We start from the raw sequence: 27,709 nt of genomic DNA on the forward strand, positions 1-27,709 counted from the left end.
TTAAGACGACAAAGCGTTTTTCATAATGTTGTTGTAGCGCATAGTTATGTATATTCTCCTGGACAGGACTTCACTATCTCAAGGTTGTACTGTATGTTTTATTTCCAATGCTTTACAAACCATGATTTTCTTTTGTATTTTACTTGCGCACTTGTATATTGCTTTCTTAATACAAATGTAATCTTGACCATGTAACTTACAGCTTTACAAAATCACGCTATCGTCACGAATATATGCAATGCAAATAACAGATCAGGGAAACATCACCAATAATGTTGTTAGAACTTTAGGTCCTACCCTTTTTTCAAAACAGTTGTATTTCTATATATGTTTTGTAGTTGTGTAACTGTTTTGGAAATAAAATATGTTTAAACCAATTACAAACACATCTGAAATATAACCTATTACATTGCTCGTTTTCAAAAATCACATTTCAACTAATAAATACTATTTATATTATAATTGCAATTTTTTAATAGGATTTAAATGATTATTTCTCAAGAATATATTTGAAGTGACGACCGGAAATAATTGTTTACATAATTAACTTGATTTTTAGTGGTAACTTTAGATTAAAAGAGATTAAAATACAACGGATAACGTGGATCAACACGATCGTGTTTAATTTTACTTATAGCAGGGCTCCAAATAACGGGGGCGAAGGGGTCTTTAAGAGGCAAATGCTCGTTTGTCCTACATGAAATGTCTTTGGTGCTCATTAGAATCGCATCATCAAGACGATACTAATGCATAACCAAAAACTTAATAAGAGAATTGAAAAATCCCTTTATCTTAAGCTCTGATTATAGGGAGCACTTACTTTAACGTGATAATTTAAGCGAAAAGTACGATTTACCTGACCCTCAATCACTTTATTGTTTGAGTTAAAAGAATTTCAGACCTGCATCGCTACTGATATTTATCTTGAAGAAGCAGTTTTAGCATGTTTCATGACATGCTATCTAATATATAAGTAAATGACCATAGTACATTTATAAGGACATAGTTGTACATGCTTTGGATCAATCGTTTCGTTACAAGGGACATTAGTTAAAAAAATAAAGCTCGTGTACTTTGAGAAGAGTCGATGGTTTGGTTATTCGAAAACGGGATAATGTATATTCATATAGACGGTACTCATCAGACATATCGAATAAGTTTCACATGTATCTTTCACATTCATACAAAATCACAATCATAATCCAAAGGGATAAGACAATGTTTATGCAATTCGTTTTGAATTTACTTCAGTACATACATTTGTTTGCATTGCCTGCTAACTTTAACAGTATTCCACAGCAAATTCTGTATTTTTGATTCACTAAAAAGAGTGTGTTATATCTGGTTAAAAGTGTCGACTAATCGGGAATAAAAGTGCAATTGTCATTGAGATGAAAATTAGGCATCCGACTCTTTAAAATTTTGAATGTTCACAAATACTTTAGAAAACTAAAATGTAACATGTTGTAACATTAATGGATATATTCAACTTTTATTTCGAAAATAAAGGACGTTTTTTGAATATCTCCAAGTATTTTTATGTTGTTGAAATATGTACTGATCACCCAATTCATTCTGACCATCGATGGAATTTTATCTTTTTTTAATATAAGCCACCGCTTTTCTGCAAATTTCTTTCTTCGCAATACGAAGTGTTATACCATTAATCGACCAAAAAATGTCCCCTGTCTGAAAACCAAATGAACAGAACACAAGTGCAAAAGGTATAAGTATAATATGAATAGGCCGTGAGTGCTCTTTATTACTACTAATATACACCCTTTCAGTTATTAACTGATTATAATTACCTCCCCTGAATGACGTCATCCGGGGATACCCGATTATCGACTGTAAGCAAACAAAGAGATGTCTGTTTGACAATGTGTGTTTTCAACGGTGTAAATTGACATAAAATATGAACGAAAAGGTTTGTACTGACCTTATTATTAATAATTTATTATTTTCTTATGCAATTTTGATATTCGGTTTATAATGCTGATAAAGCAGCGGTATTGTTTTTGTCTGTTATATGTTTTCGCGAGGACGAAACGTTCAAACGAAGGATTTTTTACTGAAATAAATCCTGTTTAGAAATGTTGATATAGATTAAATAGGTGGAAATATTGACTTGTTTTATCTAAGGACATTTCGTATTCGTCAAAGTATGAACACTCGTTGGCATTTATATTTTGAAGCAACTAAAGGACGCTCGTACTGGTCTTAGTCATACCGTGCTTTTGTACCAATTGACCATTTTTTTAAATTGAAAGCCAACGGCATCCAATGCAACATATGGTTTGTTAAAAAGCTATTTGTTTGATTAGAGCTTGTACTAAGCTATACCCGGCCTAATGTGTATTAATGTGTAAAGTACAATGAATCAGTTATCATGAATGTTATGAAACAGAATTTTGTTCAACAGATTAATGACCACGACTATGCTGTCCAGTTTTACACAGCAACACCAGTATTCGACTCAAAACCGGATGGAAAACAGATTCAAGACATTACTGTATCACTCGAGAAGAAGTTGAAGGTAAATTAAATTGTTTAGTCAATTGATTTGTTTAAATAACATTTGGGAATAAAACATTTATAGACATATAATAATTAATATCAATACAAATAAAATGAAATTCTTAACCAATAGGATAAAAACACATCTTATTATTTGTTAACCACGTTTGTGGACTTTGTTATACTGATTTTAATGATCCAAAATAATTGGTAAAGTTGTTGTTCACTTGATTTTTTTTAAATATTATTAGTTGATCTTCATAAAATTTCAGTCTAACAGGATCTGCTGTGTGCCCAAATGTCACACCACTGGCTAAGGATTGTTAGAAGGCCATGGAAAGCCCAGCTATCATGCATTTCCAGCTGAAGATGATCCAGTTCAAGCTGTTTGGTTGAATAAAATACGAAGAGATGAAGACAGACATTTTAAGGTCAGTTGTTAGTGGTTTCAGTAAAACTTTAAATGATTTTGTATAAAGAAAAATAAAACATGTAAAGTACTATACATTTTCATGTCAGAAAAATAGTGTTGATGTGATTAAAAAAAAGCACACATATTTATTTATTCTTTTTTTTTCTTTCAGATAAGTCACAATACGGTTGTCTGTTTTCTCCATTTTGAACGTGACTGTCTTGATGAATCTGGATTTGCTAAGCGGAGGTATCTAAAACCAGGAGCCATCCCTACACTATTCGACTGCTGGAAGGACAAACCACATCTGTTGAAGCGAATTTCAAGTGGAACGTGCAATTAACAAGATTAAAAGTTTTCACATATTTGATCAGGTCATTCTGGTTTCTCTGTTTGGGATAATTAATCAAATTTGGACAGTTTGCTCATTGCTCACTCTTTTCCAAGACCCAATTATACCATGTCCTGGTGTTTAACATACATACCATTTATATGAACATTTGTTGTTCGTGTACATCATACTACATGTAGGCTAATGAAAAACCATTGGCTGTTCATGTAATATTTGTACATTTTTTGGCTTTGTATAAAGTTTTTGATAATTATCTTGATATAAGCATTGATTTAGTTACAGATTAATGCTTAAAGAGTACTTAAAGCTACACACCTTGAAATAAAGTACATGTTCATATAGATGCAATTTGAAAGTGTGCAAAATTTTCATTAAATCTATAGTCTAGTTAGCAAGTAATTTATTATTTTTCAAACAGGAATAACTGCTTTTAAAACTGAAAGAAGGATTTCTATATTAAACACGATTATTTTTAACTTTTTAAAGCGCAAAAAAGATGGCTTTCTACCTTGTTACCACCAGATATATTCTAGTTGGCATAATAAAATTAAATCTATAGCCTAGTTTAATAGCAAGTTATTTTTTTTTTCAAACAATACTGCTTTTAAAACCGAAAGTAGGATTTCCAGACGTACACATCCATTTCGACAAACGCGATTATTTTTAAGTTGTAAAGTGCAAAAAAGATGGATTTCTACCTTGTAACCACCAGATATATTCTAATTGGCATAGATAAAATATGTCATTCATACTTAAATTTACTATGCCAAATAAGGTGTGTGGCCTTTACATAAAAATTGTATATACATCTTTTTAATCATGTTTGTTAATTTGTTTTGATTGTATGACTACTGAATAAATAATTTTGTTAATAGAAATTTTAGTTTTTTTTGGGAAATATTAGGTAAAACTAAGAAAGTCCAATGCATATTGAGACAAATCAGTACTTAAGTTCGTTTCCTGGGAAGAACCATTACTGATTCTCAATGGGGATCGAAACTGGTTGCTCCAGATTGCTTAGCAGACACCATAGCAACTAAGACTCTGCTACAGATTTGCGTAATCCTTTGAGTAAAAACACTTTGTAATCAATGATATAAGCTTTATTACAACAGAAATAATGCAAGATAAGCACATTTGAGTAGCATAGTTCATCACAAAACAGTATGAAGTATCATTAATTGTAAGATTCATGATGAAAGACAACATGTGAAAGCTAGAAATCATAAACTAATTTAAGGAAACACAATCTGAAAATTACAAACATTCAGATACAGGTATTGCACCAAAATGAGCTGAGATCCTATGATTATATTGAATGAATAAATGTGATTTGAGGTGAATCTCACAAATACTGACACTAAAATAACACAAAATTGAATACTTTCAAATATAATTTAGATTATTTCAATACTCTTTATTTCTGATTACCGGTTTTTCATGGAGCGGAAACACTTGCATCTAACAATTGTTGAACTGTTACGTTCAGATGTCCATGTGTCGAATACATAACCGTCATGAAAAAACACATAGCCTCGTTGAATAGGCTTTTCAACACCCAGTTTTGAACCTTTACCAGAACTTTTGGTCCATTCCAGAATGTTCATGTACGAAAAGTCTTTGAAGATCGGTCTGGTGCTTTGGGTCCATGTGCATTCTTCCAAATTAAGATGTTCTTCCGCTGTTGACACTGTTGATTGTCCTTGACAGTTCATACAGGACGACTTCTGCTTAGCTGCAAATGGCTGGTCTGGATAAGGATCCACAATTAGGATGTTATCCTGGTTGTCACTGAATTTCTTTACCCTGGAAAATATATAAAAGTAAAGATTTAAACTTTGTAACAGAACATTAAGATTTAAGGTGTTACAAAAAAAGCACTACTCCAGAGTCTGTTTCAGATACTTGTTTTCCACCTAATAAACGCCACCCCTACCTTCTTTGTGACCAAAAAATGTATAAAGACAATTTAACTAGTGGCAACCAATTTCTAATGCAGACTTAAGAGAGTAATGTAACTTATTATGTCAGGGATTTTAATTGAAGCAGAAAGCTGTGTGCCACTATGCATGTTATATACATTGTAAAGTACTATATGCTGTGTGGTCGAGTCAGGCTGACTAAACAGATAAAACTTATTTTTAACAGACTGGTTGACAGAAACATAGAAAAATATTCACAACATGAATGTGCGTTTTTAATATAAAAAGCAGGCTTTTTCCTGGCCATTTTGGGAAAAAAGCAATTGCAGGATTGTGAATTTTTCGTGCCAAAAATCAACTGATTTGGGAAAAACTAATATAAAATAACCCTTCACAATCATTCAAATTAGATGAAAAATCATATTATTTATGGTAATGTACTTTGTTAGATGTCATTTACATATAATTGAGTTAAAATAATCATAACCTCTTCTTTCTTTTTTTATTGGGAATTATTTTTTTCAAATTACAATTTAGGTTAGGGAATGGGTCCGTTTAACTGACCCGTAGATACACCAGGAAAAGGCCTGAAAAGGCGATATAAAATAAGTACCTCAAGCAAAGTTCGGCTTTTGTCTCATTCGATTTCACAGCTTGTCCCCGGCATTTCAACCATATTCGCAACTCTGTAACTTTGCATCTTTCTGGTTGAAGTTGCGGTAAAACAGCGCCAGGGACATCCTTGGCATACAGCTACAAAAAATAAAAAGGCAGGTGTTAAGCATTATTGCTTCTTTAGAAAAAAATCATGTTACTTATACAACATACAAAATTCATCATATTATTTTTTTTAGAAAATGGTTTGAAATAAATATGATCGATACTGAATGTAGTGTAAGTTACATGTTTTTTTTTAAAGTGGCAATAATGCTTAAAACCTGACAGCTGAACTTGTATGCTTTCATGTTGGGTCTCTGTACCGAGTCAATATTTATTAGAGTGTATTTATGGTACATGACTATGTCCGGATATATTCATGCCACCAATGTGTATGTATTTGCATAATTATATTAATAATAAACTTAGGAGTATTTATTATAGTGAATTCACATTTTAAACAAAAAAACAAACCTTATGACAATCACAGTCGTGTACTGTTGTACTTTCTTTTCTGTTACAGGATCTGGTTCAGCCATGGTACTTCACTGTTTCTGAACATAGCATTTGGGATGATTCCTGAAAAAAAACCCACATATAATGCTTTTTTTGCAGCTGATTTTTATATTATTTCAACACTTCAGTCAAACACTCAAAGAAACAAAGGATAGTTTCGGTTTTGAAAGTTTATAAATAGAGATTTTGGTGTAAAAAACATGAAAGTTAAATGACCCGTTCTCCTGATTGGTTTTCATTCACATTCTTCTACTTTCTAGTTCTATTTAAGAATAAAAAAAGCCCCGAAATCATATAATTCCTATGATAAAATCATGATTACAAATATAAACTTTCTGAAAATAACTCGTAATACGCTTTGCTTTCAAAATTTGGCATTTTATACAATATTTACTTTTAGGTTCCAATCCAGGTGTAATGGTATATGTACGAACATGAAATGTGTCTTGACAAAACGGAATGTTTAATGCATTTTTTCTCACTTCATCGTACTTAAAAGTAAATATACAACAAGCGATAGCTTTAATATGCGTCAATAAAATAATAAAAATAAAACATGTGTGCAACTTACGCATATATTGTGCTAAAGACGTTGATTTCTTCAGCGACACAGTAAAATTTTATTTTCTCTGGCGAATTTCTATCCCCCGTTGACGTCACATCCGGCTAAGGGACACAACTCTAACACTAGTAAAAGCGAATAACTGAAAGGGTGTATAGCTTAAATGTTATTTTATTGGGCAGCCAGAGCTTTTTGCAAAAGGGCTTAACATTCCCCCGCATGCTTCGTCACAGGTATAACACCCGTGTCCGTGGCTTATTAAAAGCGAACATAACGCAGCAACATGTGGACAACCCGCTCGCGTGAAGAAGGTGACTTGCACATATACAATTCACTGTGATGGCGTACTTCAAGTTTCAACTCAATAGTTAAAGAAATTAAGACTTAGTTTGACCAAGAAACTTTTTTCAGATCATGTCTTGTGTACAATGACCTACTTCAAGGGCACGCAGCCAAAGGAAGTGTTGTCATTTTGCATGAAAAAGGTTTCCTGCACATCAACACTTATGTTAAGGACATATTAAAACTTGTGATTTAATCGCTTGAAATATGAAGGTAATTTGCTCCGCAAACATAACATATAATCCTGACGGACCGACCGGAAAACGATATATTAAATTGACAGAAACTACTTTCCTAATTTTAGTCCTAATGACCATATAAATTGCCAGACTGGCTCCACATGTAATCACATGGTATGGCTCAGTGTATGGTTGCTGAATACAATATCAGTGCAATAGAGCCAAAGAGTAAATGGAGTGCAAATATTGGTCTTGTTTTAATTACATCGACCTTGACACCACTTGTCCCAGAGGAACGTTTATTGCAATAAGCAACATGTCCAAATAGATGTCCACGTTAGATAAGCATGTAAGCAACATATACACAATATATCATCAGGTTATCGATTTGTTTTATCTTGCACCAGTGTTTTTGAATTTGACCCAACTGGCACAACATGCAGGGTCTCCATGCATCTTGATTTATCTAAAAATTCATCAAAGAAGATACAAAGTACACAATGGAAATTATTCGGTTAAATTGCACGTCTGATATACGACCCTTGGTCACTGATCGTTTGTTATGGCCGTTAAGAAAAACATGAAAAATAATTGATTTTAAATGTAAGCATCTGTAGTAGAAACAAATATATGGACTTGTTTCCGGTTAACGCGTTCTACTTTAAATTTCCATATACACATGTAAGACTTGGACGTCCCCCATATTCCCCTTTTGTCGGGCTACGGCACTTTTATTGTGAAGATCTGAAACAAACTACGGGCGTAGGCACGTTCACATGCAGGTGAATATATTTGTAAAGTTGCATCACTGTTACATCAATGCTTTTTGAATTACCTAAGAAACAAATTGAGCACATATTTTCATTTTGTATTAAGGTGCTACGACTCCGAACCTAAAATTCAATAGTTTTTTATTTTACATAACTTAACTGTCTACGTTAAGAGCATTTGTATTAATACAAAATTGGGCATAAGCCAGCTGAAGGCTTGTCACATTCGGAGTTCAAAGGCAGTGACTTTTGATTAAGAACCTGACATTATATACATTTGTCTGAAGAAGACATTTTAAATACAAAACAGACTTAATAATGTTTAAATTGAACGTCCTGGTTATGGATCTACGTATCTGGCCTCACAATATGACATTACACTTATATGTAAATTGTTGCACACATATTGTAAGAGAAGGTATAATCAAAGACCATAAAGTGTTCGTAAAGTATTGAAAAGTTGAGTTTAAAATTGAAAAGCAACACGAGATTACTGCAGAACAATTTTTATTTCAAATTCAATCAGAAAAGCGAATCAATTACACACTTAAAGCAAATTTTTGTAAACACGTTAGCAACAATAAATTATTGTCATTATACATGTATTCGTATTGTACGGAGCAAATCAAGATTTTAATAGTTGCTAAATGATACAACACATCCCCATTGATTGTTTCTATGTTACAACTAGACTAAATTTTCTTTACAATCTTTAAAATCGCAAACGTGTGGTATTTAATAATTGGTCGAATGGTTACAATAGCAAAAGAAATATACGCAAAACATGATACGTGGGTTAAGAGTTTTCAGAAATTAAGGAATGAATTGAAAAACAAACGTGTCAAGCGTGTTTTGAGCATACGTGCAAATTTAATTTATCAGTAGTGTTACAAACGGTAGCAAGAGTCCGAATAGAATGCTGTGATGCAATTTGTCGCCATGGCTTTTAATGATCAGAGTAAAGTCCGTAGGTTCCTTAATGGCAGTGTCGTCATAGCAACTGATCTTGTACGTCCGGAACGTGCCTGGGGAGCCACCGATTATTCCATTGTGGACGTTGGCAGTCGAGAACGAAATTATGACGGTCTGAGCCTGTAGTTGTAAGAGGCGAACGGTGTAAAAATATATTAATTGTAACACACGCATTTGAATGGATACAAAACAGATAGATAGATAGCTATCTTCTATCTTCATTTGTATTCTCATCCAAATGTCAATTACTTACGTACTGAGTTTTTTGTTTGCCAAAAATTTCAGTCGTAGACTTTAACAACTTTGTTGTTAAGACAAGGAAGACCTTATAAGTTATAGAAAATAATAAACGCATATTGTATTTGAGGTAATTGAATACAAAAGAAGTTAATTAGTTAGATATCAAACTAGTTTTTATTTATATCTTACACATTTGCTAGCCGATTGAAATAGTGACAACATAATTATAAACCTTTAACAATTATCATCTTTAAATGTCATCAATATACTAGATCAAATATCGCATACCAAGCTGCAATCGTATATGGCAACGATTTGGTATCCGTCGATCATTTTCGTCTTGCACATGGCATTTGACACGGAGTCGTACGCCAGGCAAGAGCGGAAACGGAAAGGGTCTGGGTTGCCAATGTACAGTATACCACTGTTTTCAGGACTGCATTGAACCGGTTGAATTTCCGCTGAAAAAGGAGTCGACGATATTCAACTATGTTGAACATATACGCCAGTGCACATCATCGTGAGATGGTATTGATAAACGATGTGAACTGGTGTTAAGACATACACTATTAGGTCAAAACTACCATATCTTGTTGAAGAAATGCCAGAAACAAGAGGACCAAAGGGCTTTAGATCGCGCATATGAGTCATGTAGAAAATATGGTATTCAGATTTTATGATATTTTTGTAATACTTGTTTTTTTTATATCTAAGTCTGATCGTAGCGCCTTGATATGCTTTGAGACCGTATTAGGACAATAAACGTCTTATCGATAAACATGAACGAACACAAATACCCTGTAGAGAGGAGCCAGTTCTGACTTAAGGGGCATGATTGTGTTACCACATTCAATATTAAAGCCCCTACCCTTGTGATTACAGAGAATACTAATTGTAAAACCATTTACAATTTAAGAATTTATAAATAATGTGAACCCTGGGGTATAAATAGTTTGAATCACAGGGTAATGTTAGGTTAGTGGAAGAAAGTTATACTATGGAACACACCAAATAGTGGACCCCTGGTCCGCGCGGTTTCTGAGATTTTTTAACGATAATTACTGTGCTCATTTTTCTCTTAGGAAATGCAAGCTTTTATCATTGGGGCATGACTTGAACAAATAAAACAACTATATGACTTTACATGCCAAATACCAGACGTTTGATCAAGATTGTCTAGGGACTCCATAGGCATGATATGATCAAATAACAGATATCGAACCACTAAATCTAGATCTAATTCCAGAAGATTTTAAAAAGTAATTTACTGATTAAGTCTACATAAATCTTGTCAACCTTGGGAATGGTCATTGTATCCAGGTTCGACCTTAGGCGTAGGATTTCAAAAAATGGTTAAGGACCGCCACATGATGACACATTTCAACCGCAAAATCTCTCAGTCATACGGTTTCAGATAAATGTTTACTGTTTTTTTTACTATATTCATGAACTGAAAACAATAAAACAACAAAACGATGCCAATTTCGACTCCAGCTTTATTATTTGAAATTTCGTAGAGGACCGCCATATAATGCTACACACCAAATATCAAACACCTGACAGTGAAAAGATTATACAAGCGCCTCATGCACACAACTTACGCACGTACCAGTGACACGTTATATAGAACCCACCCTCCGTGAGCACTATTTGCTTAAAATGAGCAAAATACCCAACAAGAAAGGCGTTTGTAAAGTTTGTAAAGTTGTGCAAATGTTGAGTTAGGCGCAAAGTTAAGGTGTGATCTTGACATTGGTTGATTGTGAAAATCCATGTCATCGTATGAGCATTCGAGCTGACACATGCTTCTTGCCAATTATCTTATTGACCGTAACATCTTAACAAAGATCATGTAATAAAGTTAAAATGTGCATGAAAATAGAACATATGCACACATTAAAAGAGCGTACAGGTGAACACACAGATAGACGGCAAAACGACATTCCTATTCCACCTTTCATGATCTCTTCAAATGATTAATGAACACATTACATGCCAATCACTTTGAATACATGTTAAACATGCATCGTCTCTAAAACTGGTTGAGGTGTTTAAAAAAATCACGAAAAAATGCGTAATTATTGACATCTTATAGAATCACTTAATGTGCAATATATTTTACAATGTGAATGTATCAATAAATAAGTGATTTCGTTTCTACTCTGCATACACCTTACCGAGATCGGAAAAAACCAGCTTGGACTCCATGAGGACACTAGTGGTAGCCATTCTTGTGCCATTATCCGTGTCGCCGATGACAAGGCGTCTGACACGACCAGGAACGCTAACGTCATACAAGTCGGTACAAGTGACATCAAGCACGTCATAGGCGTTTGTACCATTTGCAACATAGAGTCGAATGGGTTTCATCTGTAAAATTAATGCAAGACAAACATCTTAAGGTAATTAAAATAAAAAGGACTTTTAGCTTACTTGTGTAGGATCTTTTTTTGGCGTTATGATCTTTGCGGATATAGATCTCCTTCTACTGTAAGCTAAGAAACCTGTAGAAGGTCTCTATAATCTTCTATATAATCATAATATTAATTTATATGCTTTAATACATTTTGAAAACGTTTATATATCTATTTCTTTGAGTCTTCGAACATGTATCTGTATACATGTACATAATATATCATAATTAGTGAATTATTAATTTTTAAAAGTAAATGAGTGACAATGACATGAAGACGTAGCCATGTCAATCATTAATGTGAATAAATACAGATAAGGCACTACGAATTGAAAAGACAAGTACAGCTAGTGGCGTGCAAGCTTCACGAAGCAGTTTAAGCAGCGATGTGCAATAATGCGCTACGGTTGTTTGAATCACAGGGACCTTTTAAAAAATACTCTACATACACTAAAATTATACAAGGGATACAACTGTCAAATTTCCTGCACAACACCATGGTCTGAACAAAAGCAACATGTTCGCTTCCAAAGACATTAATTACACCAAATAACCTGTATACCAGCCAAGACATTGATCTTTCTGAAACTAATGCATTTGGCAATAAAATACGATCTTTTATTACATTTAATACAAAAACCCTTCTTTCAAAAAAGCTAAAAAATGCTTACTTGGACAAAGGTGTGCTCAACCTTAAAACCAATAATTCTAGTTGTAATTTCCATATTCCATTGAAATTCACCTCTTTTGAAGGTACATATTCATTGGCTAGTTTTTTTTAAATTATAGTTTAAAAGAACATAATGACAATTAAATATGATTTTGTATGATTCGTATAAAACTGCTACAATTTAACAATAACAATAATTTTCTTTCATTTTGGATAATACACTTCATGTATTTAAAACATGCGATTTTGTTGGTAATTCTCCACTGCAGTACATCCCGTTCAATGTTACATTACCTTACAAACTGCACATACACATTGTTGATGATTGTAGACACTGTGAACAATTAAGTATTTACGTTGTTTTTGCACACATGCAGTAACATGCCATCATGAAAACTGTCTACTTTGATTCATAAATTTTCTATGGATAACAAAACAAGGTAAAAAGTGCTGAAATTCTCAGTAATTAATAAATTATGGAACAAAATGTGCCATGTGCGAAAGTGGTTGTGCACACCTGTGTCCAAGTTAGAAAATGTAACAGTTTTCTAAGAAACTTCCGTTTCAAACAAAACTATTTACACGTTTACTGCTATACATATAGTTATATTCTGAAAGATAAATGTCTTGGTTGTTGTTATACAGTTTATAATTTGCAGTTATTGCTATGGGAAGCTAATATTTTTCCTTTGTTCAGACAAGGGTGTTGTGCAGGAAATTTTACAGTTGTATCCCATGTTAACTTTTATAGTTTGTAGAGTATTTTTCTTACAAGTCCCTGTGGTTTGAATAACTTTAAATTAAGTGTGTCACGTTAAAAACAATACCAAAATGAACAGTTATGCAATGTCTTATTTGTTGAAAAGTTATTGTACAATACGGCAAAGGTTGCTACTTACTGAACCGCAATTCTTAACTCTGACGAGCTCGTCAATTTTGTTTGCGTTGCATAATTTGTCTTTCGTCATCGCGAAAACATGTGGCATTTCGTTCATGTCTGCGTCTGTGATTACCGGCCACCGTAGATAAACGCCGTCATTAGCACAAGAAACGTCATATTTTAAGGCGTTTATGTCCGCGAAGAAAAACGCCAGCAATACTAAAATAAACATCTTTCTCATAGCATTTGAAAGTGTATGTGAACGCATATAGATGTAGCATTTATATGACAGACTGTCCCGACTTAACTATGGACGCAGGCATACAACTCTATCAGTTATAGAGAAAAACGGCCATGTTCCTCGCGAAACACGAGCAAATGTCTCTATTCCTTGCGAACACTAGCCAGTATGTGTGCACATATTTTATGCCGAACATCTAACACATTTCATATTTGGTATCCTCGTGTTTAATTTGTGTCGCGAATACGGATCCGTTTTGTCTAAACTCTAGGCGTTTCACACGAGGTTCTCGAGGTGACTCCGAGAATACACTGCACACAATAATTGCGTCGTATTAGGGGAACTATAATGCTACAAATTGAAGAATCTCTTCTGCACATCGGACATATATTGGTGTGTTTTCTTATCACAACTATTTACATAGTTTGTGTGAGGTTATTTGGTCATATTTAAAGATTAAAATGTGTCAAGAAAATAAATTATGTACACACACGTACACTAGATAAAAATGACCTTTATATGCCATTAATCAATTAATCACTACGGCCAAGTTCCTTGACAATTTTGTGACGTAAGGCAATGATTAAATAAGAACAAAAGTCTGCGAGTATTAAAAACTAAAAAGGTTTTCTTTATTAATGATTGTTCGATTCATTCACATTATTTTTAAAATCTTTTTTGTTCATACTAAACGTTTGACTAGGTTTTGAATTCGTGAAACTTTGATAGTTACATGCTTTCAAATATGAATGCCGATTTTCACTTGTCATACTATTAAAAGCCGCATGCCCCCGGTAGGATGGTATATAGCATACCGTCCGGCAAACCTTTTTCCGAAGGTTTTTTACGCAACTCTTTCATATAAAGAGCTGATTTTTGGTATGTGGATCTACTTACATGATCTACAAATAAAATCTGAGTTGCGTACAGGCCTATTGATGTTTGGCGAACTAATGGGCGTTGGGCGTGGAGATGTTCTCTGTAATAGCCTTTTTCCGGTTTTCGGCGAAACAGATGAAGTGTGGGTTTCGCAGGTCTATTGATTTAAAGCGTAGTTATGGGCCTTAAACCACGAATTTCTGAGTTTTCAGGAGGTTAATTTACGAAACGCTTTCAGATATGTAGCTGATGTTTGGTATATGCCTCTACATACATGACTTACATATGTAGTGTGTTTCTTTTGAGTGAAAAGATTTTTGGCGTAGCTATGGGGACTTCGCAAGTTTTACATGAAAACCTCAGATTTTGATCTTTGGTATATGACTCTACCTACATGTCCTATAGATACAGTGTGAGTTTCTTTTCGGTCTATCGTTTTTACGAAGAAATGGGTCTCGTAATTAGACGTTTTTTCTATTAACATCGTTTTCCACAGGTGTTTTACGCAACGCGTTTATACATTGAGAAGATTTTAGTATGTGAGTCTTCAAACATAACTAACAGATGAAATTTGAGTTTCGTTCCAATCCATCGATTTTTGGCGAAGTTATGGGCCTTGAACTTCGAAATGTTCCGTTTTCCGGTGTTGTTTTTAAAAGCTTTCTGATATGTAGCTGATGTTAAGTATTTGAATATATCTACATGACTTACAGATTAAGTGTGATTTTTGTTCCGGTCCATTGATTTTTAGCGAAGTTATGAGCCTTAGACTTTGACATTTTCCGTTTTGCGTTTTTTTTTATGCAACGAATTGATCTATTGAGCTGAATTTTGGTATGTGACTACATGATTTACAGATGAAGTGTTAGTTTCGTTCCGGTATATTGTTTTTGGTGAAGTCATGGGCCTTGTTCTTCGACATTTTCTCTATAATAACTTTTTAAATTGTTTTTTACACAACGCTTTCAGATATTGAGCTCATTTTGGTATGTAAGTCTACTTACCTGACTAACAGCCAAAGTGTGAGTTTCGCCCGGTCCATTGATTTTTGGCGAAGTTATGGGCATCGGCCTTCGACATTGTCTCTATAATTACAATTTTAGAGGGTTGTTTACGCAAAGCTTTCTTATATTTGGCTGATTTTCGGTATATGAGTCTACCTACATGACTTGCAGATGCAGTTTGAGTTTTGTTCCGGTCCATTGATTTTTTGTGAAGTTACGTGCATTGGACTTTTCTTTCAAATAAAACTTCCGGATTTTTTTTCCAAAACGATTTCAGAGTCTGTCCAAGGCCCGTCTCTTTTTTTAATATCTATGGTTAATAACTCCGTCATCATGTTTTCAATTTGGATACAGCTGTTGTGTGGCGTCAACGCACATAAAGGGGCATTGTTCACAAACGCAGCTCATGTTGAATTTGCACTTCTGTTTTTGATGAACTCTATTTATTTGGAAAAAAGTAAATTGAGTTTCTGTCAGAACGCATTCAGGTTTTGAAGGTTGAACATTGATAGTTACAGTTTATATCACTTTTAAATAGTAATTATATACTTTGCTATTTGCGTTGACTTTCGATGAAAGTCCACATGCTGTTTCCCGATGAGTGATTTGAATATTTCACTAGCTTATTGGTGTGCATTGGTAGTAATTTTATTATTACAGGCATAACTATATGTTATTGATTAATATTGCAATGTGTTGTATTGGTTGGCTGACATGCTATTTTATATTCATAGGTATAGATATTTAATGATTATTGAATATTTCTGTCGACCATCTAACTCTCTTACATATAATACAATAATAGAAAAACCTGACTTGAAAATGGCTTGTTTTCAGGCCCCTCTAAATGTAAATTGAATATTTAGTGGTGTGTTAATTAAAAAAAATAATGTTTGTATGATAAAGTACAAAACTGTGTATCAGTTATTTTCAAGTTGTAATAATGGTGCAATCAAAATACGCCTTTAAATAATACACGGGGAATATAACTTGCCAAGTCGGGTCACTCGGCATAAATTTTATAAAAATGTTACTTACGTGATAATACGCAACACCACAACCACCACTACCAAGATGAAAAAGAACTACAACAGAACACCACTAATGTCAACATCAAAAACAGTGAAATTACTAATATCTATACGCCTTGAAAGCAAACATTACAAATGCTTTTGCGAATTATCAATTATTGCCCGTATGGTCTTGTCATTCATCATTTTTGGAGGCATTCCCTTGTGGATAGGTAATTGAACATATTCATGTGAATGAACTTTCCTCGACAAGGTTATGTCGGATTAAATGTTATGGCCGGAGTATCTTCAGGTTCAAACGTTTACGAAATTATGAGCTTCAATTGCGTTATTTTCTCCTATTTTCTTCAGATGTTCGGATGTATTTCAGGTTTACCGGTCCGTCTGTCTGTCTGTCTGTCCGTCCGTCTGTCAAATAAAGATTCTTCGGTAATCCAGATCGTTCATAAGATAGGACTAAGCCGGTTATTTCATTATGTTTGTCTATCCATCCGTACGTCTAGAAAATATGAATCATGCGATGATTAAAACACACTTAAGCTATGGACGTTATGAAACGCTTTACGTGGATAGAAGGCCATATGGATGATATGCTCGATATATAAAAAAAAATTCGTCAGACAAATATTGTTTTTACTATGGTTACATAAATAGTCGACACTTTAACCTCGATCTTGGCGCAACGTAAACATTACCTGGCTAATGAAACTCATTTTGTGGATAAATGGGTCTTATTGTGAATATATACGTTATATACGTTATCGCAGTTATTTCTGCTGTCCGTGCGTCGGTCTGACTGTCCGAGAAATATGGGTCATGCGATGAGTAAAAATTCTTTAAATTAAGTTAATTTATCTTTTTAAGTTAAATGGCCGTATTGCAAATTAGCACGTTATTTCAGTTGTTGGTCTCAATCAAATTTTAATTCACATGGTTACTTACATTGTTTGAAAAATAAAATATGCACCCTGACATAAAAATACTTCAACTTAATTAAATGAAACTTATGGAGATTTTTTTGTTATTCCGACACCTTAAACATATTAGAGGGCTGTTGACATATGTTCGAAATATATCGTTGTAAATAAGTCTTGCGGCGGACCGCAGTAAATGGGTGTTCGAAGAATCATACATATCGCGAAATTAACCTGTTCGAATTCCGTTGCTATTATCCAATTTAACGACGGAAATCTACACAAACTGCCGCATCGTCATCATAAAAAATGAACATGTATATTTCCGGACTTGTGGTTTAAAGAATCAAATGCCTATGAGGCTAATATATAAGAATACCACTGTTCACATATTTATAACCCTTTATGCACATGACGCGATTTGTCGTCTTTCAGTTCTATTTTTACGCTAATTTATGGGTTGTCTTAATTATAGTCATATTAAACTTCAGTTTTTGTGCTCTTTGCTGCACATGTGAGATTCAAATATGCATTGCATACATCACGTAGTCTTTGAACGTCCTTCAAGCAAACACTAAACAAATTATGTATAAACCCACCCCGGCCGACTTGCAGGCAAGTCGCCCCTGTTACTGTGACGTTAAAGTGATATTATGGACATGTGTCACTGTTGAATTGAGCTGAAAAGAATTAACAGGTCAAAAGAGTTAGTTAAAATGTGGTTACTGACCAATTATCTGCAACTCATCTTACTACCAGTTGTTTATAAAAAATATATATTATATTCGATATTTTACGTGACTCACCCAGTCCTCTAAGCCGAAATGATCCGTAAAACAAAATTATGTCTTGTGTCGTATGAACGAATCTGCACTAAGTCTAGATTTAGATTCACATCGTAAATCGAATCATTTCTGTCGTCAGTTGTCAAAACGAAACTACGGTTGATATTCAAAAGTATTATTTGTCTCTTTCCGGGATATTGCTTGAGTATGTTGATGCTGCATTAACAAATATACGTATATATGAAGTGAAAACACCAACAATAGGTGTTGCGATAGACGCCTATAAACTGTAAGATGCGCATAATATCTCTTTAAAGCGGGTATATACGATTTTGTCAAATATTTATGAATTTTTATAAAATGTGTAAAAAATTATTATATAAGTTAAGAAGAACATATGTCGAAAATGCGAAATAAGCCAGATATTTAATTCTGAAATTGAAAACGGCTGTACAGCCGAATTCGCCAGCATGTATACCACACATGAACGATGTGAATCTAAACTTAGTTTAACGGTTTATTTGAATTCCCGCAACGATATCTATTCATACGACACACGAACACTAACTCCGATCCTAATACAAAGACGAATGCTTCGGTTATTGTAGGAAAATATGTACGTCACAATCGGCTCGGGCGCTAATTTGTCTTTGCTGCATTTTATGAAATTCGGCTTTAATGTATAATTTTTCTTTCCCATTTTATGTTATTGTAACATATTTTATCAATATATTACAATTAAACACATAAAAAATCGTATATACCCGCTTTAAATATATTGATTTAAAATTAACTGCGTGTCATACTTTTTCATGACTTACCGCCGTACTCATTTACCGTTATATGATCTATAGATTTTTCGACATAACGCATGTAAGCAATTTTCTTGTAACAATTACATGTTATCTATATCTTTGATATGTTGACCTCCCGGGTAACCAAACATATCAATTCAGATAATCGAAGTGTTCTCCATTTGTTGTTGGAAACCTTTTTAATTCTACAAGTCACTGTGACCTTATGAACACAAACTTAATAAGAGGCTTAATTTGCTCTAAAATAATCATTATACAAATTTGCTAGATTGTTGCTAAATATATATGAGGAATCAAATTGTATGGTACAAGCCTGTAAGACCTTGGCATTTGATTTGGGTACCTAAACACCAACAGGTGTCATTATATCCTGCCAAACAAACAGCTTACCAATCAAATCATAAACTCTATTTCTGCATAACTTAAATAAATTAATGTTATAAACATATGTCACCTTGAGATTTAACCATGCAACCTCTTGTTAAAAATTTAACATTTTACCAGTATACAAATCAGCATGATCATAGGTCCAAGCGTTCTCAAAATATAACAAAGATACCAAACTCGTGTGCAACAAATTACTTGTAAAATAAATAATAGAAATCGCAATTATAAGATTAATTCAATTCGTATCCGATTAGAGCTTCGTTTTTTTCTTGGCATTGTATAACTTATTGTTATTATACTGACAGTTTGCTTCTCAGCCATTTTAGATGTCTCTATTTTCATGATTTCTACACTGCCGCATACTATTCTGGTACAAATAAAATGCTCAACATACAAGATTAACGGAAAAGCAATTTACGATAATGTTTCTTAATTTAAATTTTCATTTTTTTCAGGTAAATGAATCTTTCAAATATTGGTTTCAATTCCTTGTAAAGAAACTGTGCTGAGGTGTCATAAACATCAGTTCGCCATTTTAAATAAAATAATCATGTAATCTATTTCGAAGCATTACAATAAAGCTGTTAACATTATCAGATTCTTGATACATCCACCCGTCATTAAAACCTTACTTTTGCAAAAGTTTTCGAACGTCTGATGCCCATGACATGGAGTGAGGGTACTCACTTGCTTCTTTACATTGTCTACGAATAATATTGCTTAAACATAGTTGGACTTTTTTCGTTGAACAATTTTAAGAAATATTTAACTACTCGTAAATTATATTAATATATTATTATTATACACCGGGTTTCTACCAACTTCGGCATACAAAACATTTGAATTTGTAGAAGCTTTCACATTTTAAAGCCATTTCAGAATTTGCGTTGGACTCGCTCAATATTTTCAGCTTTAGTAAAGTAAATCACCTCACCTTGCTTCCATAAATAAGAATTGACACAACATAAGCATTAAACAGATTAAACATGATTTTAAAGTGATATTATGGGCATCTAGCAGTTTATAGGTGTCTATCGCAACCGTTGTTAATTTTTGGTGTTTTCACTTCATATACACTTATATTTGTTAATGCAGCATCAACATACTAAAACAATATCCCGGAAAGAGAAAAATAATGCATTTCAATATCAACCGTACTTTCGTTTGACAACTGATCATGCATGTGAACCTTAATTGAGTTTTAGTGCAGATTCGTTCATACGACACAAAGACATAATTTTGTTTTTCGGATCATTTCGGCTTAGAGGACTGGGTGAGTCACGTAAGAAAATTAAATATAAAATATATTTTTTATAAACAACTGGTAGCATGATAAGTTGCAGATAATTGGTCAGTAACCACATTTTAACTAACTATTTTGACCTGTTAATTCTTGTCAGCTCAATTCAACAGTGCAAAATGCCCATAATATCACTTTAACAGGTACATTCAAAGATTTTGTAATCGTTAATAATTAGTTAATCGCCCTATGCGCTTTGGCAGACGCAGCATGTGTGGGCTTGTATAAATGCGCCGCTGCTTGAGATAAATATTTCTAGATAATTAAAATTCTTCACGATTTAAAGAGAATTGTTGTTGTAAACACAAATATATCCCTTTTTTAATCTTCCTTTATAGAGGTGACAAATTTTGTCTCGGGCAATACTCAAGCAAATTGTTCAGGGATGATTGTTAACCATCAGAGGATTCAGAGATTAATACTGCGTCGTCGGCGAATAATAGAAGATAGATTGATAATTGATCAATAGTAATTCCCGCATTTATATTGGCTTGTAAGTGCAACTCAATATCATTTAAAACGATATTATGGGCATCTAACAGTATATGCTATGTTTATAGGTGTCTATCGCAAGCGTTGTTTATTTGTGGTGTTTTCACTTCATAACACTTATATTTGTTAATACAGAGTCAACATATTAAAACAATATCCCGGAAAAATAATGCATTTGAATATCAACCGTACTTTTGTTTTGACAACTGGAGACATAAATGATTCGATGTACGATGAGGCTCTAAATCTAGTTTTCATGCAGATTTGTTCATACGACACAATTTTGTTTTACGGATCATTTCGGGTTAGAGGACTGGGTGAGTCATGTAAAATATCGAATATAATATATTGTTTTTATAAACAACTGGTAGCAAGATGAGTTGTAGATAATTGGTCAGTTACCACATTTTAACTAACTATTTTGACCTGTTAATTCTTTTCAGCTCAATTCAACAGTGAAAAATGCCCATAATATCACTTTAAGAATAATGATGACATTATCGGCGACCATATCTGAACTTGTAATAAACCGATGTCGGATTCGAAAGATTCTGAATAACTATTCATATGTTTAACACCCAATTGGATCTGATTATACAAAGATCGACAAACGGACATCAATTTACCATCGATACCAGACTTAATGAGCCTAAACCAGAGATGCATATGATCCGTTAAGTCATATGCCTTTTAATATTCTACAAACAACAAAATAGTTTTGCTTATTGTTTATATGTTTATAATATTGCGTCTACTGTACTATAGCCCGGCTTGAAACCGAACTGTGCGTCTGTTAAAATTTCATTAGCAGTAGGCCATTTTTGTAAGCGTTCGCTTAGTATATTTAAGAAATAATTAGTGTACGTCATAGGTTTTTGTCGAATTATCCACGGCCGGAAGTTTAGATGTGTAGGGATTAAATCACGAGTGCGAAGCACGAGTGATTTGAAACCACGCATCTAAACTTTCAGCCATGGGTTATTTGACAACAAAGTATAACGTACACGAATTATTTTGATTCTTACACGTTTTTTACTAAAAATCTTATTTAACTAATTTAGTATTTTATGTCAAGTTCTGTCATAAATACGCCCATAGTTTGTTGTCGAATAACCCACGATCGGAAGTTCTTCTTTGTGTAAATGAAATTTGGCACGTGCCGTGTAAGAATAGTGAATAACAAAAACAAATCACACAGGTTATACCAAGATATAATGATTTTTGGGTAAAGACGGATCGCCTCTTTATAAAGGGGACTCATCAAACCCGTTGACCAGCTGTGTGGGAATTTACAAGACTTGAGAATATGATTAATTAATACTTATGTTACTATGTATTGTAATTGTTGCATGTTGGTGTTTGCATTGTGTTATCCGCTTCTGGACACACTTTATAATTATGTTATATCCAAAGTTTTTATATCGTGAATTCGAATTGAAAATGCAAGACGAGGAATTGGATATTAAGCTTTAATAATGCTGTAAAATCTTTTTTTATTGTAAATACGGTATGTTGTTTACAATTGTTTCATTAGAAAAAAGATTTTGTGAAAAATTCTGGACACAGTATAATATCATTTTTCAAAATTTGATTTTCCCAAGACGATGAATTCAAAAGGACCACATACTTTTTTCGGTTTCTCTTGTGGTGCAGCTGAAGTTTTAGTATAAAACCAGACCTTGGTAAAATGTATTGTCACAAAATGCACATTACTACTTCGATTTAACCAAATGTATCGATGTTCTGTCTTTTAGTTTCAGAATTTCAAACGATCGGTCAATGAGGTGGTATTGACAATATATTTTGTATTCGTCCATGTTTACTTGAATACAATTTAAAGCAAGGATTGTTCACAGGAAATATGTAAGTTTTATTAGCACTGATTTCAGCAAGGTTAAGCTCTTTCATTATTGTTAAGAAGCCTAGTATATTTAGATGCTAAAACAATAAAAGGTCAAATAGTTATCTGCAGTACAAGAACAGGGGAATTTGCATTTTTGATTATTAGCATTTTCCTATTTTCTCTTTACAAAATTATTTGATTAGTCCATGTTTTTCGGAGATTAAGAGTGAAGTTATTCAATCTATACCGACATGCCTTCAGGGTACAAAACCGCCGATGCAATCAATGTCGCATGATTGTTTTATTTTGTACTGGAAAAGATAGCCTCAAGGGAATCCGTTAACATTAAATTAAAAAAAACACATACTACTCGAACTTGGCATACGAATTCAAGGTTTACTTTGAATATAAATAAGCGGATAATTTAAATTGAAACCGATGTGAAGTGCTTAAGAATTTCGTTTTGTTAGCGTCAAAGTAGTGATAAAGAATCTGACATTTAAACACTAGAGTTCAAATTCGTAGTTTAGGCTGGATTAAAATATTTACGGGCAAATACTCCATATTCGTACGTCATTCTTCAAACATAACATTTTATCAATTTTTACCCGGCTTCAACAATCATATGTTGCTTGGTTACGTCGAATATTGTGCTTTTTCCAAGAAGTATTTTGGTGTTTGTCGTAATTTTTAGCCACCTCATATCGTAAACCTTCAAAATATAAGCAGAACTATTTAATAAAAAACGAATATGATTATAAGAGTGCTAAGTAAGTGTCGAATGCATGTACGGTTCCTTACTCTATAATGACAACCTTAATTACTTGTCAATAATCTGTAATAAACGTTTCTACTTTAACTAAATCATTTATATGTACCCGTGTGTACCCGACATATTAACACAACTTCTGTGAAATTCTGTGTCAGTCGGTAACCGAGATGTATCGAGATCAACCGAGACCGAGACAAAAATTTACCAGTCGAAAACCGAGATTTACCGAGACCGGAAACGGGATGTGAGGTACTTTCAGTCAAGTGGTTCGTTAACCAGATAAAACTCGCACAGAAAAGAAACGTGTACGCTTTCTAGGTTCGAGTCGGCGTTGATCTTTATGCAAGATTCTTCAATCCTGCATATACCTTGGGTGGGAATTTATCATGAAATAATGCGTGCGGCTTCTAAGCCTTTTTCCTTTGATTTAAGGAGTGCAGGTAGTCGCAATTGTTGTTGTATGTGTGGCCCATTGTGAGTAATCACATACGGTGTTAAGAAGAATTGCTGTATTGGGATAATGTACGCAGCATCAACACAATCCATCTCGATCAGTGCTTCGATTGATGGAATTGCTCTTGCTAAGAATAATTAGAGAACGCCGGACTGTATAGTGGATTATTATAACACATTTATTCAAACACACAGTGGAATTAATCAGCCACGAAAAGATCACTGAGTTTTTAAAGCGCGTTTTAATATGGTCTGATTTTTATGATTGAGCATACTTGTTATTCCGTTCGAAACATTTTACTTTTACTTTTCGAGTCGTGCTATAAAACATTTTACGTATTTAAGATAAACTTATGTATGTTTTCGGTTGGTTGTTTGAATAATCATGATGTTTGCAAAGAAACTTAGAGATTTTCACTGTTTTGGACTCTGATGGTTTTTGTTTTAATGAGCGTGATACTGTTAGCTGAAAACATCAAACATGAGGGCAACTTATTTCAGCAGCAACATTGCTTTAGTAGCAGTTTTGATCACTTGTTTTGACTGGTTGCTATACATAAGATTGACTGTACTTACAAAAATATATTTTGGTTAATTGTAACAAGTAATAAGAATATCAAAACACACGCTGAATAAAACATATTGCTTTAGTCACCATTAAAACCTTCAAAGCCTTCGCCAGCATAATTTAAATCGCAACATTTTTCAATTCACAACTGGTTAGCCTTTATAAACCTCCTTCATTGTTATACCGTTTTTACAACATTTATCGATCGAAATGTCATCCTTTCAATCTACGAACCAATTATTGGAATATTGGTATCTGGGAAAAAGAAAACATGCCTTATTATTGTAAATAAAATACACACACAATCGTCGACGCTTTGGGGATATATATTCAACATTATGACATATAATTATTATATATAACGGTGCCTGTGCAATAAACTGTCGTACAATGTCTAGACAAATGCTATTTTGAAGAATATGAATGATTTGTCTATTTGTTTGTATTAGAAAGTCGGTTTTTCATTTTTGTCACAGGATTAGAGCGCGGAATTTGCAGTTGTCAGAGTTATGTACATTTATATTTGAATTTTGTATCTCGCGTTGACATTTCTTGGAAAGCTTGAACTCGGACTAATTCTATACAATTTACAGGCATGTTGCGTTTTTATTTAGTTAGAAACACCAATTAAGAAATATTGCCACAAGTGCATGGAATTAGAATTGAATTAATTAATTTTGTGTTTCTCCTAGTTCAAGTTCATTTGTATTAATGTCTTTTTCGTTTTTGTGTCTTGTTAGATTATTCGCGTTGGGTTTATAACAAAATCTAAGGACGATCAATACACTCTAATTGGGGGATTTATTGTTATGTTATGTCAGTGTATTAAGTTATGAATAATCAGAGTATCATTTTTCATAACACATAAATTATATGCAAATGGATCAAACGGTTAGGCTAAATCCAATTCTGGCATAGTATGAGTTTGCTTTCTGTTAACAGCTAATGGTCAATGCCCACCCATGTCTGCGGCTGCACTAGGCGGTGCTTGCATTCCGTCATCCACTTTAGGTCTGAACCATCTCATGGATGTGTCTGGACTAGAACTGTGTTTGTATTCCGATATCCGCTTATGTTGACCCCATACCATTATGTTATATCAAAAGACTTTATATATAAGATTCGATTGCTGTTTTTCTTTGTATGTTTCTTTAAAGTTTGATAATATATGTAAAGGCAGGTATTACAAGTTCATATATTTTTTTAGTTGGCAATCAAACAGGAACAGAAACCGGGATTGATTTAATAAAATCAGCCTTTTAATAGCAGCTTTTTATTGAGCGATTTATATGTAAAGAACAGGAGGCGAATCGAAACCAGTCTCGGTGTTTTCTTACCGAGGATACTGAACATACGTTCAATATACTGGACACCAATAAAACTGAAATATACTTACTCAAGACTGGGCTGAATGAGGAAATCACTTATATAAATGTACAATTTCGATGCATTTCAAAACCTTTCTGAAAAACCTAGCTATAAACCGTTATTATTTGAATGCAACTTTCATTGGAGGATAACATTCGCTATCGTTGTTTTTGGCGGGGGATTAAATGTCTTCCCAACCGATGTGATTCACGAATCGACTTGTGGAACGATTCTGGCATCTATTCCAACCAGCAATTCGGGCGCACCAAGATTTGAAAATAACAACAAAACAAGATTAAATGAAACTTTTATTATAAACTTTGTAGTGAATGACTATTTTTGAATCTATCCGAATATCTAAAACAAGAAGATTACAATCGAACATCTGAGCTTGTCCAACGATGAGGTTCAATCATCATTTGTTCGTAAGTAACCTCTGAAGCATTTGCAGACAGCATTGTAAATGATATGACCCGTGTCATTTGAAAATGGGTCCTATGCTTGATGCGGCCAGCGTAGGTCCAGCCGACATGCGAATCTGCGTAGTCAAGTCAGGGAGTACCCTGTCCGCTAATGACACCAATTATATGTGCGGATCTACAAGGTGGACTGGAACTATGCTGGCCGCAAATGACCTACGACCCTTTTTTCGTTTTTCGCGGGTCATATCACGTGCAATGATGCGAACACAACTCAGGGTATTCATATGTTTTCTTGCTTACGTACTGTACAAATATCTATGTAGACTTATCTGATGCTTAAAATAGCGTCTATTTAAAACAACAAAAACCAGAAATAACATGCAAATGTTTTAACAGTTATTGCGAGTTAGCGAAAAGTAGCTATCGGCGAGTAAGGAGTTTAATTAACATCAAACGTTGTCTTATTACTCGCTTAATATTTCTGACGTTCAGAAGAGATTGCAAGGACACAAACGGGCAAGGTAAGCGTGTTTAAAAAAGGAATTACATGAAAATCTTGAAATGCGTTTTCAATGTCTAGCCTCGCAATTGTTTGGAACGAAAGGAAACAAATATAAAGCCAAAAAGTCAATGTTGAAATGAACCCCGATACATTATTTGAACCTTTACAGAACCTTTTTAACACAATGCAATCTCGATTTATCACATTTATGATCCTATCCTTTAATAATAAAATTGTGTAAGATAGCTTCGATAATGATTTGTTACTGGAAGAAGTCTTAAGAGCTATTGCAAATTCGATAAAGGGAAAGAGTCGTCGAATTAATAAGCTAACACCTGACATTGTCATCGATTTTAAACAACTTTGACTCTATATTTTGCACTTTATGTGGAATGTGCGTGTAATAACGCCATATGATAAAGCGCTGTGAAACATTAATATCAATCGAGAAAAGTCAATTACTGGTAAATTAATGTTCCATTATATATAACAACAGATTACGTTAAAGATTATCAATACATGAAGTCAT

At 33.6% G+C, this 27,709-nt stretch overlaps 1 protein-coding gene and 2 long non-coding RNA genes across 5 annotated transcripts; 1 reads left to right on the plus strand and 2 right to left on the minus strand.

The window, feature by feature from the left end:
* The first annotated feature begins 1,891 nt into the window (after positions 1 to 1,891).
* On the plus strand, positions 1,892 to 3,672 carry LOC127876490 (uncharacterized). Of its 3 annotated transcripts, none has more exons than XR_008047886.1 (4): positions 1,892 to 1,927; positions 2,423 to 2,536; positions 2,790 to 2,948; positions 3,102 to 3,672. It is a non-coding gene; the product is annotated as an uncharacterized LOC127876490 (long non-coding RNA). The 3 variants fall into 3 exon arrangements; XR_008047887.1 differs by lacking the exon at positions 1,892 to 1,927 and adding an exon at positions 2,277 to 2,295; XR_008047884.1 differs by lacking the exon at positions 1,892 to 1,927 and having other exon boundaries at positions 2,336 to 2,536.
* A 776-nt stretch (positions 3,673 to 4,448) lies between these two features.
* Positions 4,449 to 7,094, minus strand: LOC127876489 (uncharacterized). Its single transcript, XR_008047883.1, has 4 exons — positions 6,948 to 7,094; positions 6,335 to 6,439; positions 5,817 to 5,956; positions 4,449 to 5,087 (listed from the first exon to the last, which is right to left on the minus strand). It is a non-coding gene; the product is annotated as an uncharacterized LOC127876489 (long non-coding RNA).
* Positions 7,095 to 9,075: 1,981 nt separating this feature from the next.
* On the minus strand, positions 9,076 to 13,772 carry LOC127876464 (uncharacterized). The gene is made up of 4 exons (XM_052421770.1): positions 13,424 to 13,772; positions 11,619 to 11,811; positions 9,730 to 9,902; positions 9,076 to 9,321 (listed from the first exon to the last, which is right to left on the minus strand). Exons 1-4 carry the CDS (start codon positions 13,670 to 13,672, stop codon positions 9,100 to 9,102), a joined length of 837 nt encoding a protein of 278 aa, XP_052277730.1. The 5' UTR covers positions 13,673 to 13,772; the 3' UTR covers positions 9,076 to 9,099.
* Positions 13,773 to 27,709: the final 13,937 nt, after the last annotated feature.

The sequence above is a fragment of the Dreissena polymorpha genome, chromosome 4 (genome assembly GCF_020536995.1).
Source record: "Dreissena polymorpha isolate Duluth1 chromosome 4, UMN_Dpol_1.0, whole genome shotgun sequence".
Classification (NCBI taxonomy): domain Eukaryota; kingdom Metazoa; phylum Mollusca; class Bivalvia; order Myida; family Dreissenidae; genus Dreissena; species Dreissena polymorpha.